At 40.3% G+C, this 22,197-nt stretch overlaps 2 protein-coding genes across 5 annotated transcripts; both read left to right on the top strand.

Moving 5' to 3' along the window:
- Positions 1-157: 157 nt before the first annotated feature.
- LOC132979058 (uncharacterized) lies at positions 158-10,939 on the top strand. 4 transcript variants are annotated; one of them, XM_061044529.1, is made up of 22 exons: positions 158-496; positions 1,598-1,832; positions 2,022-3,229; positions 3,309-3,383; positions 3,501-3,618; positions 4,541-4,680; positions 4,908-4,967; positions 5,133-5,266; positions 5,366-5,558; positions 6,132-6,307; positions 6,747-6,911; positions 7,123-7,282; positions 7,475-7,569; positions 7,676-7,881; positions 8,435-8,549; positions 8,652-8,834; positions 8,946-9,052; positions 9,174-9,305; positions 9,411-9,509; positions 9,795-9,906; positions 10,031-10,199; positions 10,307-10,939. In XM_061044529.1, exons 2-22 carry the CDS (start codon positions 1,634-1,636, stop codon positions 10,475-10,477), a joined length of 4,017 nt encoding a protein of 1,338 aa, XP_060900512.1. In that variant the 5' UTR covers positions 158-496; positions 1,598-1,633; the 3' UTR covers positions 10,478-10,939. The 4 variants fall into 4 exon arrangements, with proteins under 4 accessions (XP_060900512.1, XP_060900511.1, XP_060900510.1 ...); XM_061044528.1 differs by having other exon boundaries at positions 9,792-9,906; XM_061044527.1 differs by having other exon boundaries at positions 9,174-9,509.
- A 2,798-nt stretch (positions 10,940-13,737) lies between these two features.
- fndc7a (fibronectin type III domain containing 7a) lies at positions 13,738-21,974 on the top strand. Its single transcript, XM_061044525.1, has 13 exons — positions 13,738-13,911; positions 14,423-14,441; positions 14,634-14,891; positions 15,545-15,805; positions 16,409-16,666; positions 16,777-17,031; positions 17,505-17,759; positions 18,602-18,859; positions 19,401-19,658; positions 20,088-20,342; positions 21,195-21,449; positions 21,579-21,608; positions 21,914-21,974. The coding sequence occupies exons 1-13, from the start codon at positions 13,855-13,857 to the stop codon at positions 21,943-21,945; spliced, it is 2,451 nt and encodes an 816-aa protein (XP_060900508.1). The 5' UTR covers positions 13,738-13,854; the 3' UTR covers positions 21,946-21,974.
- The last annotated feature ends 223 nt before the right edge of the window (positions 21,975-22,197 follow it).

Below are 22,197 nucleotides of genomic sequence, written 5' to 3'. Positions count from 1 at the left end.
ACGTGCTACGACAGGACCTGATGGGCAAAAGGCAGTGAATGAAACTTTTACACCATTTAATCGCAGAGTATCAACAAACAAATAATAATGAGAGCCGCTGTGTAAAGAAGGTCGGAGTTAGAATGTATCCAAAACCATACGGCTAAAAATACACGAAATAAAATCATTAAAATGCGAGGTTCTGTGGTCTATCATCCTTTTAAAATTGCTAACGTAAACACATTTCTTCATCAGTAGTCTTTTTGGTGGAGGCCTCACCACCGTTACCAAGCAACCGTTCCCTGCCTGTACAGCTGCTAGTCCGGCTCTAGACGCTCCGTGAAGGCTACATTATTAATGATGGCAGAGAAACTAAAGCTGTCCGAGAAACCATATGTCAAGAAAGAAAGACACAGAAATACTTTAGCCGGTAACAAGATGATGTCAAGAGCGAGGCGATGGTTGTGGATCGGATCTACTTGATGTTACTCCGCCGAAGAAACCGTGAAACATCCAAGTAAGTTTCCACCAACAAAACTACTATAACATCATGTGAGACTGTAATTGTAGTGCAAGTTAAAACTAGGTCAACAGGTAGTTTTATACTAAATTACATTTTTTTTAAAAGTCTCACTATGGAGTGTATTGTCGCGTCATAAAATACACAGACATGTCCCTGTTCTCTTACATTACAAAGTATTTTAGGAGTGGATGCGAATTAGTCACTTTGTTTTTTATTTCTTTTAAACGAAGAAAACCTTTGATAAAGGAAACATGTGGTCAAAAAAATAAAATTGTTGGTACAACTATAATTACAGATATGGATGGTTGTTTTGTTAATTAGTTTGCAAGACAGGTCAGTGTGGTTTATTTGTATGCCTACTTTTCTTTTTGTATGCTGGTGCTGCACTTTTTTTCAAATAATGGTATGATTACATTTTTTTGGAGGGGTCATATTATTTATGCATGGAATAATCAAAAGAATCAAAATCAATATATTTAATTTGTTATTTTGAGACAGCAATTATTTGAGTATTTCTGCTTCTTAAAATCAAAATCCCAGTGCGGTTCAGAGGCAAATGTGTAGTACGCTACAATAGCATGGCAGGTACACCTAGACATTCTGTTCGTTTTGTTATAAAAAAAAAAACCTTTACAACAATATTAATCAATTCCTTTAGTAGATACAGCATCTAAATTGTGTAGCATGTTAAAGAATGTGTAATAAAAACATCCAATATGTCAGCAATAATTGCCATAAGTCATTTGCCTTTGACAAATGCTAAAACACTATGCCTTCTCTTTTAATGAAAAAAGCAGGACTTAAAGTTTTAATTGATTATTTTGATATTATTGAATATACACTATAATTTGATGCTCAAGTACTTATTATTATATGTACTCCATCAATGTCTCTATCTCTCTCACACACAAGTACACATAAATTCTTTCGACCATAAAAAAAATGTAACACTTTTGTCACGCCAACCTGTGAGCACACAATGCTCTGATTGTTAAATAATTGACAGCTTAACACATTTTGATCCAGTGTTGTCAGCTCACAGGTTGCGTTGCTAAGTGATGAACAGGTGCTCCCTGTTCTCCTTTCTTAACACAGGTGAGGAGAGGTTGTCACTTTGCAGACAAAGTATTCATGGAGGGAGAACCAGACGAGGCAGATGAGGATGTTAAGGACAGGCCAACCGTGCTGTGGGAGAAGTGTATTCAGCAGAGCATCTTTGTTGACCTTAGTGAGGATGAAAGTCTTCACCTGAGTGACCTGGAGAATTCTTTTGCCATACATCTGTCCCAAGCAGAGTCTGCAGCCTCTGAGGCCAGCATCCATCTCAGTGGTAAGTCTTGGAGTCTATTTTTGGTTATTGGAAAAACTTTATTTTTTTTTATCTTTTGGGTGACAATAAATGTGATTAAACCAAAGTGACGGGTAGTCAAAGTGATAAGATGCCAGTGTCATTAAAAGTATTAAGCAATGAATCAATAGAACTCTCATATTTTGTAATTATACATTATGTCATTTGCAGGAAGTGCAGAGCTGTCAGCTTTAGATGTCACTTCCTCAGAGTCCAGCACTGTCAGCAGTCAGAGTGAAAGGCTGGTGAAGAACAAGATCAAGAGCAGCAAATTGCATGTGTCTGCCCAAAGACCAAACACCATGCAAGGTGAGCCCCCATTAAATCAGGGGTATGAGGACGCAGGGCAGGATACAAGCGACGAGGATCAGGACGACCTACCTTATGATCCTTTCGATGGTGACCTTGGAAGCACCTACTTCAACAAGACTTCTATCTCTGAGGTAGAAAGAAGCTCAGAGGGAAGAGCTACTGTCCATGCAAGTCCAGATGCTTTAGATTGGCTTGAATGTAATCAAATAGAGAGAGATGATTTAGTTAAACACTTGTTTTCAGTTGAGCACAATGCTGAGAAACCTGCAGCTCTGTTGCAAGAGGATGCCAACACTAAACAGGATCATGTTTTTAATGCTTTAAAGCCAAAGGAGTTTGCCCCATCATGCCCTGCAGACATTAACCAGGTGTTGTTGCGACATTTCTCCCAGGAAGAACTGCTGAGGCCTGGCAGGCTGATTGATGCAGAGACTCTGCCTGAGGTGTCCCTGCTAGAGAGCATGGATGGCACAGTTATGAGCTGGGCTCCAGCACACAACAGCACAACAAATAACAGTAACAATTCAGAGAGCTTTGCTTGTAATTCTGAGATGATTCAGAGTTCCTGTGCAGAAAGATCTAATGAAAAGAGTCATGATGTAAAATCAAGTTTAGTGGAGGAGCCCGAAGAGAGACCTGAAAAGGTAAATGCTTCTGCTTCTAACTGTATTGCATCCAGCTCTCAAAGTCCAGACTCAAAACAGGACACAAGTGCTGTAGATCTAGCAAAACAGGAAAAGTCCCAAGAAAATGATCAGGTGCGACAAGTCCCACTTGTGCGCACCAGGTCCTTCACTGAGATGAAATATGGACAAGGCCAAGTCCATTATCCACTACCGGACTTCTCCAAGGTTGCCCCGAAGGTTAAAATCCCCAAAGCTCCAAGTGGACCAGCCCAACTCCAACCCCTTCCCCAGAGCCCCAGCACCATGCACAGAGCCCAGTCCTCTCCAGGGATGTTAGAAGTGATCAGCAGAGTCCTGGAGGACTCAGTCCAGCTGTCAGAGAAGCCCTATGTGTTCAAAGATGAGGACAAACAGACTCCTGCACTGGTGCATCACCTGCAGGTAGAACATTTTCAGAGTGCAGAAAGTAGCAGTGTGAATGCTTTACATTGGACTGACATTTGTCTCCATATGTCTTCAGGCTGAATATGATAAATTACTAACCAAATATGCTGAGGCCGAGAACCTTATAGATCAAATGAGAGTTGGAACTAATGTAAGTAAACAATTAAGTATTTTTTTGACTGATATCTAATTACTGTGGGAGTGTGAAAATCATTAAAATTTCAGTCATAGTTTAATTAACATGATTAATTATGTCTCTCTTTTCAAGGCTCAGTCCTCCTCAGAGCTCATGCTTCATTTTGAGTGTGAGGATAATCATCTAGAAAACATACCTTTAGTTAAGGGAATCCATATTGGATCATTGGCTCCTGTCCTTCCCACATCAGGTAAGTCTCTGACATCTGATATTATGACATGTCGACGCTTAGCTTCACTACCTGCAGTTAACGCAATCAAGTGCACCCGGTTTCCATGGTAACAAACCGGGTCAGATGGCATACTCCTGGTTACACAAACATTTCTTCTTTGCTTTTGGAGCACTTTAATGAAGTGGCTGTCACAGACGGTTGGAAAAACAAGGGAGGTGGACCCAAGTGCAGAAACCAAAAATATTTAATTAAACAAAAAGGCCAAAGGCAACAAAACTTAATTTCAAAAGTTCAACAAAAAACACAGGGATCAAAAACCGGGAGCCACAGAGGAACACGAGCAAAACTGACATTCATACAACATACAACATGAATGAACAGACACAGACGGGAAGACACACAGAGACTAAATAGACACAGGGTAACCATACACAGGTGAGACTAACAAGACACAGGTGAAGACAATGAGGGCAATCACAATGGGAAACACACAGAGGCAGGCAAACAAGAAACACTGAGGACAAACTAAATCAAGACACACATAACTCAAGAATCTAACAAAACACACTAGAACACAGAGATACACGAGGATACTAAATGACAAAATAAAACAGAAAACACTGAAGACAAAACTAGGAAACACACAAGAGAAAAACCAGCAACACTAGGGAACATTAACACACAAGGGAAACAAGCAACACTGGGATAAAACAGGGAAACTCACATACAAAACCAAATCATGACAGTGGCATTGTATTGTATTAAATCAATTGTAAGTAACTGTTGGTATCGTGTGTGTTTTAATTCAAATTCTTGGCATAAGAGTTTAAGAATTTGGGTATTTTGGATGTGGATGTTCAGAAACCAGTATCAATATCAATGAGATGTTTCTCACCGGCCTCCTTCTAGTCTGTTTCACTCAAATCTTTCTTTTTTTCAGGTGAAAAAATAGAAACAAACTCCCAAAATAAAATCAAGGAGATGAACACAGATTCCTCCAACCAGCCTGAAGAAGGTCCAAGTTATGGAGAAATAATGACAACAGAGCTGAAAGACATCATCAGCCAGTTCATGCAGAGGGTAAGTTAAAAGTTTGAGCTTTAATAGATGAATAGAATAAAGTAAATAAAGTTGATCTTTGTACCTTAAGTGGTGCTGTTGCTTTTTGACATCAAGCCTTTCACTCTCCATGCACCTGGGTAGTTGGTGAAGTTGTGCCAGATGACCCTCCTCTGCTTCTTAAGTTAAAAGTTGTGCCAGGAGTTTACCTGTGAACAGATATCTAAACCAATTTTTCTTCTATTCAGGTGGAAGAACTCAAAATGAGTGTAAGCAACATGTCAGTGAGCACAGCAGAGCAGCACATGGTAAGTGTTGTTCACTTCCTATATGTCGTTCTTTAGGTGATAAAGAACGTCATATATATGCATTTTATAACTTGAAGACTCTTTTTTTTTTTTGAGGACCAATGCAATTCTACATTTTAGTTTTACATGTGCATACAATTACTGTAAAAATGTGTCCCTGGTCAGATGCTGAGGGGGCTTATGGAGGCTCAGGACCAGCTGGAGAGAAAATACATCAGCAAGAAAGAGGAGCACAGAGCTCTGGAGATGCAAAACTACATGGGTCTGTGCAGGAACACTGGCACATTTGACCCAAACAGGTGAAAAAGAGTCTGCTGTTGCAACCAAAAGTGCCAGCATCATCATAATGCGTCCACTTCTTTGCATATTAACGTGTGTGTGTGTTAAATTGTGTGCAGGCTGGTGGAGGGAGACATATTCAGGATAGGGATGCACCTTGAGGACATAAAGGAGTTGATAGACAAAAACGTGTATGAACAGATATCTCCACCTCACTCATCCTCCACTCCCACACCCATGAGACAGACACAGCATGTGATGCTGAATCCTCTCTGCATACTTACACCTTCACCCCCACCATACCTGCATGAGGTAATCAACCCTCTGACACACCTATCACCCTCACTCGCACTTACTCATCTTTACAATGTTCGGCAATGTGTCAGCTATTTGTTCATCTGTGAAATAGCATCTCTCATGTTGTGATGACATCATCCATTTGAAACAGGATTTTTATATAGAGCCACAAAGAGTTAAGGTTTTCCATTTCTTCTTTATCTGCTGGACTCAATGTTTATACAGACGTTCATGTTTTCCTTGACATAAATATTAAGGAGTTTAATGGTCCTCTGACTTTTCTTTAGCACGACCAGAAGGTTAAATGTTCTGTCAATTTTTGACATAATAGGCTTGGAATTGGTAAATATGATACTTAATAATGCATGAGCAAACAAAAATGTTCCATCTTGACATTATGAAAACACCAAGTTTTTCTTGCACTGTTGAATTTGAAGCCTCTGACATATTGCAGGCAGCTCCCCCTTGCAGCATGTTCACCTGGTCTCTTCTTTTAAGACAAATCATCTCAAGGAGGAAACGTTGAGTGTTTTTGTGCGTGAAAGACAACCCCAACTGCAATTTATCTGTTTGGGTTTCTCATTTCAGGGACCATGCTCAGGTTTTTCCACTGCTGGATTTCATATGGAGAAAGAAGAAGAAAATATGGAGAAAGTAAAGAAGGACAGCAAGGTCTATGGAGATGTTCAATTACAGGAAAGTCATGAAGTTCTAACAACAAACTCCTTAATGAGAAACAGCGGCCACAGCAGCTGCCATTCAAGGTACTTGCTTAGATAATTTTAAGATTTAATTAGAATACTTTGTTCATTGTTAAGTGATGTATTTAGTCCAGCTCTTAGTTTCATATTTATATATTATATTCTGTTTGTAAATTATGAATATTTTCAGTTTTAAAATGTGGGGTTTTCAACTGGTCTGCTGAATGACACACCTCTGTACTTCCTGTGAAAAATGTAGCCAGACAAGTAAGCAGTGCTAATATGTACAGAAATAAAAAGTTCTCCTGGATGCATAATTATTTACACCATTGTTCTGCACGTTGAGTGTTTTGATCGATGGCGTGTGTGTGTTTGTGCTAAAATAATAGCCATGTTCTCAGCTCTCCCATGGGCAGATAATGTTTCAGCTGCAGTGACGGTGTTCAGTTCCATCAAGTGTTTGAGTTGCCGCGTTCGGGTTCTCTTCTCTGTCCTGTTTCAGGAGCTCGCAGGGCTCTGTGGAGGGACTGGAAATTCACACAGCGGAGACAGAGGAGGAGGAGAGGACCTCTGTCTTTTCAGATGAGATCGACCACAGTAACATCTTAGCATACTTAGATGGAAGCAGCTCATCATTCTCAGGACAGATACAGAGGACAGCCGACAGGTCAGTGTTGTTGATGTCCAAAGACTACAGCTAACCATGCCTCCAGTGACTCTGGTTCCTCTATACTGTTTACTCTTAAATAATGCATGGCTCATGCATGTAATCCATCTTGTAATCTTGTGACAGTGTAGGTAAGCTACTTCTGCAGAGTGTTTGTATTGTCAGCCTACTCTACAGATGTTAAATATGTCACTTGTTCTTGTCGCTGCAGTCATAGCACCCTGGTTAGTGTCCTGCACGCAGTGGGTGAGTGTGATCAGGGAGACTGTGTGAGTCTAGCTGTGGAGCTCTCCTGTTTGTCTGATGCACCCAGAGACTCAGATATCCACAACCTCTCAGAGCCTCCTCTCCAAACATCATCTTCAGCACAGGTCGGTCCCATTTAATGATTGGCTAGTTTGATTATCTCTGCACATTTACCACTGTGGTATCGGCCGACTCTGCAAGTTTTTTTTTATACATACTCTATAATTTACTGGTTTTTATCCATCACATTTTCAGGGTTCATTTCTGAAGTTGTGAGTTGAATGCAAATACTGCTTTTTATGTTTTTTTCGATGCAGAGGATTGTGAGCCCAGAGACTGACAGCGGATTTGGAAGTTCTTACCTGAATAACTCGGCTTCTGGATCATTTGAATCGAATCGGCTCACAGAACGGTACAAACGTTTATAAATGAGCAAGAGCAGATTTCTGTCAGTAAACACAAACACACCCACTGTCACTTTCTCCACATCAACTCATGTTTGACCCTCATATCTTCAGTGTGCCGTCCCAGAATGATGGTTTAAGCAGCACAGACAGTGAGGACTCCTGCTCCAACCTGCAGACGGCAATCCATTCAGCCAGCCTCCCCAGTCAGTTGTGGGTAAGCCCCAGTCAATCTGTTGAAACACAGTCCTGTGGTGGAACAGCAGCAGTGGAGAGGTGGGTGCAGAGTACCACTAAGGAGCCTTTGGTCCGTTTGCAAGGTGAGTGAATCCGTCCTAATGCTAAATTCTTGTTCTACAACGCAAAAAATTATAAATAATTTAAACAACCTCATTTCAGTGTTTGTGAGCAAATTCCATGAAACCCCTTTGTTTTCTTATGTAAAAGGACCATGATGACTATGACTATGTAAGTGACATGATAGACGAGTACATGATATTCCCAGGAATAGGCCTGATATGTGCACGGATTATATCAACTGTAGACAATTGTAATGAATTGTTTGTAATGTTTATGTTTGATTGTTGGGGGTTTGGTTCATTTTTTTTTTTTTTGCTTTTCCTATTACATTTTCTATTCATGATTTTGTTTACTGGAATTTTTTATATTTATCATTTACTTCAGATTTTTTGTACCTTGTTTTGTATTTTAAGATGTATTAGAGTTGCAGTCTCCCATAGCGGTTCAACAAATTACAAGTTCACTTATTGTAGGAATGTTTGTTCTGCTGAAAATCCAACATAAAAGTTGTGTTATTATTTCGTATTTACAGGTAAATACTGATTTAATGAATGCTTCTCTTCCACTGAACAGGATCTGAAGGCAGCCCGCCTGCTCAGCTCCATTACCACATTCCTGAACCCAAACTCAGTGCCACCATGGACACAGATGACACAGGCAGTCCACTTAACTCGTGCTCTTGTAATAGGTTGGTTTATGCTAGGGAGAGCCAGTGTTATAAAGATTTACTCATTATCTTTTGATGTTGCCCTATCACAGAGTCAATATCTGTATCTGTGTGTGGGTATAGCGAGGCTATCGTAGCTTTGCAGTCAGAGGTATCCAGGCTGAAGAAGGACCTTGAGGAGGGCCTGGACCAGCTGCCTCACCTAGCACAGAAGATGGACTATCTCACCTCAAGATACAGAGAGGATCGTCAGGAGCGCAGGTCTAAAACCAGACTCCGAAACCAGCACAGACTACCATGCAACAGGTGATCATGCTACTAGCAGGTATTATGGGAAAACTGACGGATAATGGTCTTTGTTGGGGTGTGTTGATTTGGAATTTGGTCCATAATGACCCTTTAGATTCTTACTTCTAGTGTGTGGAAGCCATCAAGTAGCAGACAGCCTTTGAGCGATGTTAGTTCCAGTCAGGTGAAGATGGAGGACTGGATATCTTCAGACATGGACCCCAGCAGGAGCAAAGGTAATACACCACCAAAAAAAGAAAATAGCAGCAAAACCCTGCATTGTTGTGCCTCCACATTTCTAAATGTATGTTTGTGTATTTCCATTATTCTTAAAATTTTGGATGACTTGCTCCATAGGCACAGACAGTGGTGACACAGCCGGTTCTGATAACATGTTGCAGTTCCAAAGTACACCCATAGGAAGCAGGAGAGGGACGGGCAGCGTGAGCTGTTCACCTGAGTTTACCAATAAACTGCAATCCAACCAAGGTCTGAGCTGTTGTTTCTTAGTACTGACTTTATTCAGTTGTTTAATTAATATGGGATATGTTGTACTCAAAGATGTGTCACATGTGTCTTATGGTCCTCGGTCAGAGAGAAACAGCTCAGTTAAAAACTCTGTTCCGACCAGCTCTATCTTAAAGGGAGGGAAAGAAGAGACTACTGATAGCCAAGCCATGAAGAGGACACAAAGTAAGTCATTTGAAAATCTAGTGTTTATTATGCAAACATTTTGTGTCATGCAAGTGAATAATAAAATGTCAACAGTGGTAACTTAATTTTTCCATCATAGGAAATTTGGATATATAGTAGGACTATATACAAGACAGCTTCATCTTTGTCACAAATCAACAGTGTCCTCTCATAAAAGTCCTTAGTTGTACATTCAAAACAAAAACCATGGATATCTATTTTTTTAAGTGTTGTGTGTTACTCATGTTCATACTTATTGCTTCACATGTTTCCATGTTCCAGCAGCAGTCATTGACGGGTTTTTTGTCAAGGAGAGGAGGCCTCTTTTCTCCTCTCCATCTCTTCAGAAGCCCCTCCTACAAGTAAGCTATGGCTCCTCCAGCAGCCTGCCTGCAAGGTAATCATAGGTCTCATGAAAAAGTAAATCCATCACATCACAGGAAGTTGTCGAATACTGATTGTATAGTTCTGTTAAAGTGGAATCGTCCCTCCTCACTATTTGAACAAAAAAAAAAATCCAGCTATAAAGTGAGGGAGCCACTGATGCAGTCCACGTCCCGACACAGAAAGCGCTCTACCCAGTCAGACACGGCACTCCTGCCCAGCAATGTGTACTTCCAGAGGACACAGACCCCAGCATCAACGCCCTCAAAGGCTGGCAGCAGGAAAAGCAGATGCGGAGGAAGCAAGGTGAGATGTCTAGTGATTTCTTGTGTGCATGCTAGAAAATGCTTTGAATCTCCAAAATAGAACATTGTCATGGTTGGTTCATTGGAAATGTTTTTTCTGTTTCCCAGGAAGAAGAGATGAGTAGGACTCTAGACCAGGCTATCGAGGTGGCCCGCAGCATGAAGAGGACCACGGACAGGATGGCAAAGAGACTGTCAGCTGACCTTGCTGAGGCCAAGCTCCACAGGAAGCTGCACAATATTCAGCCACTTGGGGGCAGGAAACACCACGCATTGTAACAAGAAGGTTACAGATCAGTTTACCCTAAAATCATCAATCTGTCAGTCCCTATGTCACCTGATGCCTATAGATAATACAGTACTACCTTTCTTCTAAGCTGAGGGAGTTATTTAAGAACCTGTGTTAGGTCATGTCTTTTTTTTTTACAGATTTGTATATTTATATTTCACAGAACAGTCTGAAATCACTCTCAGAATGTACAACCGTATGTGACTTTTCTGTGATCATTTTAAAGCAAATTGATATTTTTAGAGAGTCTTTTATTGACTTTGTTTACATTTGATTTGAGGTCCTTTGACCACAACAATATTTGATCAATACAGATCAAAATGATTCCTAGACCTTTATGTATTTTATGAAGGAGAAACAATAAAATTCCAGCTTGACCTTTTGTAAGGGGGGGGGGGGGGGGGGATAGTACAGTTTCACTTCAGCAATAAACCAATAAAACATTTTCCATATCTTTTCGCAATGCTCCATCTCAGTGCACTTGTCTCTGTTTTTTTTATTCACCTGTTTTCCAACTCAATATAAAAAACAGCCACAGGGTCATGGATTTAAACTTAATAAAAAAGTGGGTCAGATTATTAACATTACATGTCAGGAAAACCCCTCTCTATCTTACTGGTGTCAGATTTTCTTCTTTAAGCAAACATTTTCCATAGACTCCTTAATGCTCAGCCCTGTCTGCCCATGGGTGCTTGCGTCACAGTGTCTTCTTACTGAGCTACCTTTGGGTGTCTTTGTGGCTCCGTCTCCTGCTGGTGCCGGGCTGTGTTCAGTTTCTGTTGTGGGGGATCAACTTTCTCTGTTGTGTATCTGAGAGGGTATCAGGAAAGAAGATGTGTCTAAATAACATTCCTGAACTGTTCCTTGTGATTGTCTGAAGAACCGAAGAAGTTCTCATTGTTCCATATCCTGCAGGCTATGAACAGAGACTTCTCACATTTAAACAATCACAAGAACATAGTTACTTTACTTTGTACCAAAAATGATTATTGTACGCGGTTGTAAATGACTATGCAAAAAAATGAGTAGTTGACAGATGTGTGTGTGTGTGTTCAAAACTTGGCTTTAATTTGTTGCTCACTGGTTAAACCCAGAACGCTAGCAACTATGGGTGGCGATTGAAGCTCCTTTCCCTTTGCACCCGCCAGCAGGTCGCTGCATTAAGGGAGGTGCATGATTGGTCGTGAAGGAGTGGACCGACCTGTGCTTCTCCAACCAATAACGGGCATTGAAATCTAAAAGAAACTCCAAAAAAGAAACTGCAAATGGAGGATGTCACTCCTCTTGATGCAGTTGCCACGACTACCAGCCAATGTGTCTGGCTTAGTGATATTGGGCTTTTAACACAGAAGGGTGTACCTCATAGTGAGGTACCGAGAAAATGTTTGACGAAAACTGCTGTAACCTCCCCTCTAAGATCTAGATTTTTTTTGGGTGCGGCTGCCTTTGGCAAGAGCATCTGATGTTGAATGACCAGACATCAGACACCCTGAGACAATGACTAACTGGGTACTGGGTAAATCCTTAAACAGAGTTATTATAAAATCTGTAAGGCTATTGAAGGGAAGCCTCAGCTTACCATGCTTCCAAAGAGGAAAAAGATTGTGATGACGCTTAAAGCAGACTCAGCCGTCTTTGTGGGTAGTGACTTTCTTTCCTTTTGCAGCACACCACAGTGGTCAGAGTGACCTCATAGACAGAGAGTCGGCAGAGAATGACACAATTTTCCAGGGAACCATGACTTGTCCACAGCAGTCCATACCTATAAAACACTGCTGGTTGCCCAGACCACTGCAGCGTCCCTCAAGGTGCAGTAGATTTTTCCGAGGCTCTTGATTAGCTTCTTGATGACAAATGGGATCTGGACACCAGAAAGGGAGAAGCCAATGCCATAGTCTAGTTGTTTGTGACTTTCGATCTGTAGCTAGGTAGAGATGTTGTTGTTGTAACCATCAGGTCATCAATAAGTGCTCTGAAAGGGGGCGGTCTGATAGATGACCTGGTCAAGAGGCCATTGTGCTTCTCTTCTGCCGTGCTCCTCCTCAGTAAGTTCATGCCCAAATTAAAACAGAATCTCTGAAATTATGTTTTGTGTGATGCCATTAGCTGTTGCCATGCTGCTGTTGAAGTTCCAGATGAGACTATAGTAGCTGTAAAGATTGAGGTCCCTGATCTTGCCTTAGACATTGTGCTGTTCCAGCACAGTCTAAACCAGCTTGTGCAGTGCTGATCCTTAAACAATCTGTCAATGTAACTATTCCTCCTTTATTAGCTTGCGTTATTGCTGATATTATGCTGAAGCAAGATACTGTAAAACTTTGATGCACATCTGGGAATTTAAGTAATATTTACAGACAAAAATGTCTAATTTGTACACAACCATCATTTCCGTCTAAAAGTATCTACATTTTCTGATTATTTGTTTCATTTACCACATCTTAAAGTTTCCTGGAGCTATACAGCATATAAAACAATTTGACTGTACAGTTTGGATACCTGAAACTGTTGTTCTTTTTACTCTTTGAAAATGGCTTCATACACAAAAGAGATTGAGCTGGATCCTCCCAGTCCTCCTCCATAATACACCTGACGTAGATACTCGTACTACTGTTGTGTAGCACGGTGTATAAAGTTTCAGTTAGCCAAATGTATGTGGTTACATAAGCTCGCTGGTTGTCTTGTTATTTCAAAGTGAATGTTGACCCCAGTTGACTCTGAAGAAGATGAGTTATCACATTTTATCCATCATAGAGACCCTTCAGGTGGAGGTTATACACTGTGTGATGCAGGTGCTATACGTTATTAAGCACCGACTTACACACAATATTTGTATTTACAAATTTTAAAGGGCCATGGCTGCTTTAATGTGAAAGGGATGTTGTTATATTTCTGTTTTTGAAAACTTTGACCAATTCAGGGTCGTCCCTAAATGCTGCATTTTATAGAAGTTGCGAGGCTGAATGTTTCTAAACTTGGCTGTTGTAAAAAATATGTCAGACATCAGGACAAGAAACAATCTGACAAACTGTTCAATTACAAAGCCCAGTAGTAAAAACTGCCCCAAAAAAAAGCCAGAAAAGTTTGCAACACAATACTAATATCTTTACGCAACAAAGTTGAGCTTCCTCCTCTCACTCCAATAGGCCACCCAGGCATCCCCCGGGGAGGAGTTACCGCCTTTGGGCTCTTCGGTATTTGCTGAAACAAAACAGGACCTGTCCTTTCATCTGAGAAAAAGGGGGAGGGAAGAGTGAGAGTTAGCAGGGGAAAAAAAAGTTTAATTCAAACTTGAGCTGTCTCTCTTAAGTCATTTTGAGAAACAGCATCACACATCTTGCCTTCAGGCAGCAGGAAAGAGTCAGCAGAAATGGGAATCCTGAAGTTAAAGATGCTGAAACTTTTACTTTTGTTGACCTTCACAGAGGTAAGAGATGCTCCTTTTCTAATTGTGCACTGATTTTGTTTTTGCAATAAAAAACACTAATAATAAAATGTTTTAATAAAACAAATCAATGTTCAACCTACCTTTGATCCAGTGCATAATTTACATACTCAGATTATTGATAACTTTTGAAGGAAGGACTTTTTAAACGGGAACACAGTGGCTCTTTTGATTGTCACTGCTGTCAACAAGTGTGTGTTGCATGCCCAACCGTAGCTCAATAGACAAATTCATTCAGACCTGAAAGAAATACCTGCACTGACCAGCCCTGAAATCTGTGTTGAGTGAAGGTAATGTGCAGCCTCATGCCTCTCATGCTCCCAGAATATGATACAGGGCATAATTTTCCTCAGGATATATTGTGAAATACCTCGAGCCTGCTACCTTTGGAATGATGTCCCCGTCTTTTAAATATTACATTTCTAGTAATCTATCAGACAGTTACGTATGTCATTCTTGTGTTCATTCATGTTTCATGTTTTGTCCTTTTCAGATTTTTGCAGCTGATAATGGTAAATATATTTTTTGACAAACTTAATGATGATAAGGAACTCTTATAATAACTAAAATCGTTTTGTTTGTAATTAGGTCAAACTCTGTAAAAACACACTCATTCTAAAAGAACAAATGTGCAATTTATTAGAATATTTTTCTCTTTCAGTGTTTCCCATCATTGTTTCCCTTGTTCTCTATATCTCCTTCAGATATCACCCTGTCAGTGTTCACAGTAACATCTAAAAGTATGACAGTGCAGTGGAGCGGTCAAACTGGTGCCAGCTCCTACAAAATCACAGCAATACCCAAGAACTCTCCGGAACGATCCGTCTTCGCTCAGTTCAGTGGCAACACGGTGATGGGTTCAGTCAACTCCCTGTCCCCAAACACAGTGTACACCATGCAGCTGGAGGCCATGGACAACACATTCAACGTGCTCAGCAGTGCAGAGACGGAGGAGACCACTGGTGATAAGCTCAGATTCAGATACTTTCCATTGAATAAATCCTGACCACACTAAACTTACATTTCTATAGCGTTCTCCTCAGACTCTTAACTTATTTAAAACAGGCAAATCTGCATTCTCATTGTTCCTCAAGTATAAACACCTTATAGTTGGTTAAATTAGCTTATTGTATTAAAAATAAAAGTTACTTTTTAGTGTATTTTTCATTAAAGCTAATACGATTTTATCTATATCCTTTTGACTTATATAATAATAATAATATATATAGTTTTAGACAGCTGGACAGAAAAGTAAGACATTTGAAGAATACTTTGGTCTGGGAGCTTATTAAAGTCAGTTTTCTTTATTTTTGCTGTTTGCTTTCACACAAAAATGAACGGAGAAGGAAAACTGAATAAGCGCCTGCTGTAATTTATACGTTTTCTTTTATTTGGTAATATAAAATTTATTCTCTGATTGAAACTAGTAACTACATGCTTTCAATACTTGTCGAAGAAAGTTATTAAAAAAAAAATGCATTGACAATATAATTACAATTTAGAGTATTATCCAAGAAAAAAATGGAGAAACTGACTGAAGTGTTGGAATCCTAAATCAACAGATTAAAAGATTCATAGATTGTTATTTGATTAATTTCTATGATTTGTTCTCCAGCCCCTGAAGTCCCCAGCATCGATCAGGCCTACTCCAAACACAGCGACAGCATCACTGTGGAGTTCACACAGGTTTCCGGGGCAACCAGCTACATCCTGAGGGCAGAGTCAGTTATTGGGGATTTCTTCTCCGAGACTGTGGTGAGCAGCTCACCGGGCACTGTGATGGAGCTGCAGCCCTTCACAGAATACAAGCTGAGTGTCATGTCCGTCAACTCTGGGGGGCGGAGCCAGCCGTCTTACCCCATCCAAGCTGGGACAGGTGTGGACAAAAGTCTTACATTAGAAACTAAAATACATTTCACAGTGTGGCTTGACTGTTTGAAATTGGATTACAGAATGAAATTGTAGTTTTTGAACATATTTCAGTTTATCTTCATAAAGGCTCATTTGTATTAACAAAATGAATGTAGGAATTGGAAATTGTAACTTTTACTTTTACTTGTCTAAACTCTACATAAGGAGCAGTTTACTCAAGATAGTAATCAGTGTATGAAGAGTGAAACATAGCCCTGCTGTTGTTCCTGTAGGACAATAGCTTGTTATCTCACTCCGCTGGCAATAACGGTGTGTTATTTTACCGCCCATTGTCACTCAGTCTCTACTCTTTGCAGCCATCACAGGTGGTTGGAAACAGTATCCATGCCTCTGCACTGTCCCATTCTCTAAATATGAAAAGCTAAACCTTGAGAACTGGGTTGTCTCCCTTCCCGAAGGAAAATTTAACGTAACATAATCACAGGGAAATTGTTTCCTTTTTACATGAATTATGAAGAAAAAAAAAAGGTAGGGCGAGAGAAGAATTAAGAAATCAATGCGATTGTCCATTTATATTCCTGTTTATTATCTCTGTATCTGTTTGTAGTGGTAATGGCACCCAAGTTGAACACTAGCTCCCCTGATGACAGCACCATCCTTGTAACCTGGACCCCGGTGGAGCACGCTGTCCTCTACACCCTCTGCTTCATCAGAGAGGGCTCGAGCTCTCGCCTCAAACTGAACACCACCGACACCATGGTGACATTTGATGACCTTGAATCAGGAACCAATTACTGTATCAAGGGCACGGCATGGGACTCTGAGGGTAGAGTCGGAGATGACATCACCATCTGCCAGATCACACGTAAGCATGAAAAAAATCTTAATGATCACTTATAACACAAAACCTCAGTAGCTAAGTTGGTGCCGGACGAGAATATCCTTTTACTTGTTTTCTTCTGGTTTGATATCCAGGTCCTCCAAGCCCAGATGTGATCCAGGTCCAGGTTACTACGGGTCGGTCACTTGGGGTCACTGTGTACTGGCAGTTAGTGCAGGGAGCTGAGAGCTACGTGGTCTGGACTACCAATGGCCAAAACTGCACTTCAACAGGCAGTAGTTACTGCTTTATCATACCTGTGGAGTGCGGACAGAACCAATCTGTCTTTGTCATAGCTTATAACAGAGCTGGTGCCAGCAGCCCCTCAGAGCCCGCAGACTACATCACATGTGGGTATATCACACACAACAACAAGTATTCATTGTTAATTTTTTGCCAAGAACTAAGAAGTGCAGTTGTTTAGCCTAGTTTTCCGCAGAAAAGGAATTCATCCCTTAGGAAAATAGTCAAAACAGCTGGATTTGTGAACAAGGTCACAAAAGTCTACTGCCAGTCCCCCAAAAAGTCACAATTGATATGTTCGATATTTCTTAATGGTTGATGGTTTTAATAGGTGCTAGCAAACAGACTTTGTTTTTGGACAAAGCCAAGCTAGCTATTTCCCCCAGACTTTTAATTTTTATTTTAAGCTTAGCTAACACTTCCTGTACCTTCATATTAACAGAACAAAAATCTGAATTTTATAATTCATCTCATCAACCCTCAGTAATGGAGAAAACAAGCATTTTTCCCAAAATATGAAACCGTTCGCTCAACAAGGCTATTCTTATTTTGTATTCATTTCTATCTCTTTTTATGTCAGATCCATGTCCACCAAAGAACATCTGGGTGGAGGAGCCTACGGCCGGGAACTGCTCGGTGGTGTGGGATCAGGTGCCGCTGGTTGAGTACTACATGGCCTTCATAAAGAGGGGCGACGGGATGGAGGAGTCTTGTAACACGACTGGGACCTCCTGCCCGTTTTTCTGCATGTGTGGCTACACCTACCTCACCACTGTCTTCCCCTACAACCAGGCCGGCTCTAGCCCCTACTCACAAGTCCAAAATTACACTACCAGTAGGTCCATTACCTTTCAAATCTGACACAATACAAATAGGCGACAGAGCTCTTCTTTTGAGAGTGGCTGCTTTCACTTCAAGGTGAAAATAAAGATGTATTGACACGCACATTTCCTGAGATATGGTCAGGGTTCATCACAATAAACATTAAGTCAGACTTATGCTATCGAAAAAAGATGTCTAACACAAATCCTCAAGAAAACATTCAAATCTAAATTTAACTTGTGCTAGCTCAATAGTAGCTTTGTAAAAAGCAGCACAAAATTGCACTAATACACATTATCCTTTTCATACATAAGTCCTCTCAACTTGAATTTCTGACATCAAAGATCATGAATACAAGGCTTTTTTTTGAAGCAGCTAATTCTTAAAATCAGATGACTGACAACACTGAATACTCCACCATGGTGCAATGCTGTACAAATAAACCTATTTCATGGTGTCATTTTGAAATGCCAGGGCAGAAAAGGCACAGGTGTAATTGATATCACTAACCTGGTTGGGTTCCATTTAGGTGTGCCACTTCTCTCTCAATACCACCTCCCTTGTATTTGTATTGTGGGCCAAAAGGTTCACACTGGCCTTGAGTTATTTGACACATGAAATGGATCCCATGTTATTAATTACACTTGTATCCTGTGTAATATGAAAAGTCAAAGAAATAGGTTTGGCAGCTCCAAACTGTGCACTCTAAATTTGAGGTAGGCTACCTTCAAGTTGATGTGACGTAAAAATAATGTCTCCCTAGAAGGGGCTGTAAATAACATGTATACTCCTTTGCACAGTGCTGATTATCATTCTCACCTATTTATTAATTTCTCCTCCTTGCCTCTCCCACAGTCCCTTGCTGCCCAGATGGCGTTACCGTGAATCTGGTTTCTACAGAGACTCTGGAGGTGATGTGGTCACCAGTCAAAGGGGCCGAGCTGTACGAGACCACCGCGGCACAAACCGATGACACCATCCACTGTAACGACACAGCACCCGTGTGTGTGCTGTCCGACTTAAGGTGCAACACGGTTTACTCTGTGACCGTCACACCGTGCAGCGATTTAAGAGGATGCAACCGCACCTGCAATCCACACACACAGGAGACAGGTACAATGGATGGAATCTCTTATAATAAAAACACAAATGATTAAAAACACACATCAAAGGGAGGGCGGGAACTCTACTTAGAGATAAGCTATTCAATCTAATGAATCAAACAGGTGAGACAAAACACAGTTCTGCTGGTTAAACACGTTTTTGAATATGTGTTCTCTTTCTAGCCAGGAATAAGATGGAAGGATTGAAACAACGATCATGTCTAAACTATAAATATGAGATGCATGCCATCATTTGGTTAGCTTGGCTTACACCAAAGACTTGAAACTAGGGGGTGTACCTAGCATGGCTCTGTCAAATGTAACACATTTGTCCTACGATTTTAAATGTCCTGTTTTATTTTTTATTATTGTACAGCCTTAAGATATAGGATATACTTTGTTCATCAGTGAGTTTTGTTTCTAATGACTGCTAAGCTAAACTATCTGGCTGCTAGGGTTGCCTTCACTTTTCTGAATCACTTTGCTCACCATAACGAAATAGAACAGGGTTAACGTTTGTTTTTTTTGGCTTCCTGTGTGTCTTGTTGCAGCTCCGTGTGCTCCAGAGATCATAAACATGACGCAGACGGACGACTCCACTTACAGAGTCCTTTTCACAAACCCCAACAACCCCAACACAAATTACACTATCACTGCCATCGGACGGCAAGACATCCACAAGTGTCATGCAAGAAACAACTCGTGTGAGCTAACAGAGCTGCCCTGTGGCTCAACATATGAGGTCATGGCAGTGGCAACAACTACAGTGGGGAGAAGTCTACCTGGATACACTAAACCTTTAGAGACAGGTATATGAATGATTCTCACAGGAAGTGAACGGCAAGTCAGATAAGTTTTGTTTACATGGTCTAAAAGATTTGGTTTGTGTCAGGGCTGCGGGTAGATCATTCGAATGTCATTTTGTATTTTTTTCCTCTTCTTTTTACATCCCAGCTGTCTTGAATCAACCATTTACCAAATTTTCCTTTTAGTTATCCTACAAATAAAAATAAAATACTCCCAAGAAACCTCTCCCTAATGGTTGTATGTGACGTTTTACTACGTCATCATTGTGATGTATCTGATGTATGTTGGGTGCATGTTTTATTAATTTGATTTCTGTATCTTATTCATGACTGTGAAAACATGACAGTGTATTCCTGGTTCTCATTCTTCTACCCTCATTACATACATATGCATTCCACTACTGATCATTGTCTTGTACTCTTCTCCCTGAGGTCCTTGCTGCCCCATGTTTATAAATGTGACCCAAGTCACCCAGGCTATGACCAATGTGACCTGGTCGCCTGGCAGTGGAGCTCGCTCATACATCGTCACCCTGACGTCCTCACGCGGCCATGCTAAGTGTCACACCCTGGACACCCACTGCCTGATGGGATGCATCACCTGTAGCACCAACTACACCGTCAACCTGGAAGCCATCAGCAGCTCAGGACACATGTCGGAGTGCAAACATCATGGATTTTCATCAAGTGAGGAAAAAAAACATACATGTGCACAAACACAGAAACTTAGAAACAAGAGCCTATATGACAGTGTAAGATAAGGGATGCATAACACGTTTATGTGAAAAATGGAAAATGTCACCTCAAAGATTATTTGATAGTGTTAAATATTCAAGCGAATCACTGAGAATCACATAATTTACACATTAAAATGGTCACAAGAAAGCAGGAATTAGATTATTAAAGATTAGTAAGAAAACAGAACTATTGCCAATTAAATAAAAAATGACTCATTGTGAGTATTGTAGAAAAAAGTCTAGTTTCTCGGATGTGATGTTTTATTCTGTCTACTTTGGATTTCGGACCATGATTTTCAATATTTTCTTACAATAATTGATCTTATTATGTTGGACTGGACATTGTCTTTGGCATCTATAGGTGTATGTTACTTTTTTTGATAAGATTATTGTGTACTGCATGACGTGGTGTTTGACATTTTGAATGTTTTGCCTGTTTGCATGGATCTAAATCATTTCAGAAGCTTTTAAAATATCTTATATTCATTTAATTATTCTACATTCTGTATGCTGTCTACAAATTAAAGTCTTTTGGATAACTTAAGTGCATTCACAGCAATCTGTAGATATATGCTCTCTTTGTGTTGAAGAAAACACAAAAAGGAAAAAATAGAATACATAAATCCTATAGATTCATCTATAATTAAACGAATCATGAAAATCCTAGTGGAAGTCAAAACTAGTTGCTGCCTGAAAATAGGACATCAACATATTTGATTAAAGTTCTAAAGTTTGTAGTTGATGGATTAAAACATCCACAACACAGTTTATAACAGAACTTTTAAATCACTCATTCCTGAAGGTGCCTGCTGTCCAACAAGTGTCAAGCTCTACCGCAGGACCAACCAGTCTCTCAGGGTGTACTGGCGCTCTTTGGGGCCTCAGATCCAGAATCACACAGTAGAGCTGTACGGGACAGGGGCTAACCACACCTGTGTCGGCAAGAAATACTGCGACATCCCGGAGGAAACATGTGGGGATGTGTACACAGTGGTGGCAGCACCGGTGGGACTGAATGGGGACAAAGTGAGCTTCTGTCGACCCAGGATGTTCTCAGGTGAGTTATAAACTTTATAAAGGTGATTACTCGGAAATCATATCACACATCTGAGCTAGTTCCCATTATTTGTAGACTCTGAGAAAACCTATTTCATTTTATTTTTTAACTATTATTTTACATTTTTAGTTCCCTGTCCTGGAAGTAATGCTGGTATGAGTAAGTATCTTTTGTCAAACTCTGTTAAATATTCAAATTTTGCAACTTTCTAAGCATTTATTCAGAAGATTGATACCATGCTAGTTGTTTCCCCTTGTTTCAGTCTTCATGCTAAGCTAAGCTAATTGCTTGCTGGATATAGCTTCACATACTGCTAATAAGTTAGAGTATTGTCCATCTTCTTTTCTAACTCTCACCATAAAGTTTAATAAGTGACTCATTAAAATGTCAAACTATTTAGAAATCTAAATATTGAGCTGTTTAAGAACGCCTGTGCTATATTCTCCCCCCCTCTCCTTCTTTAGTGATCTCTCATGGAAGACGCAGTGTGAATTAATTTCGGTAAGTTTATTGTTAGTAAACTCTCCTCTGGTTTAAATGCATTGTCTTCAGTCCACGTGTTCTGTAACCACCTGAGTAAAGCAACGTGCTTTGTGTGAGTTTTGTTAAGGGGAACACACGTGAAGGACACTGATGAAATCTTGTTTTACAAAATGCAGCTATTGTGCTACATCACGGCTTGAAGGGGATCGTGTAACAGCATGCATAAATCGACTGTATGTTTGGCTTTAAACAATATGCATGAATG

This window comes from Labrus mixtus, chromosome 8 (assembly GCF_963584025.1).
Source record: "Labrus mixtus chromosome 8, fLabMix1.1, whole genome shotgun sequence".
NCBI classification, from domain to species: domain Eukaryota; kingdom Metazoa; phylum Chordata; class Actinopteri; order Labriformes; family Labridae; genus Labrus; species Labrus mixtus.
This window is presented reverse-complemented; position numbering and strand designations above follow the sequence as displayed.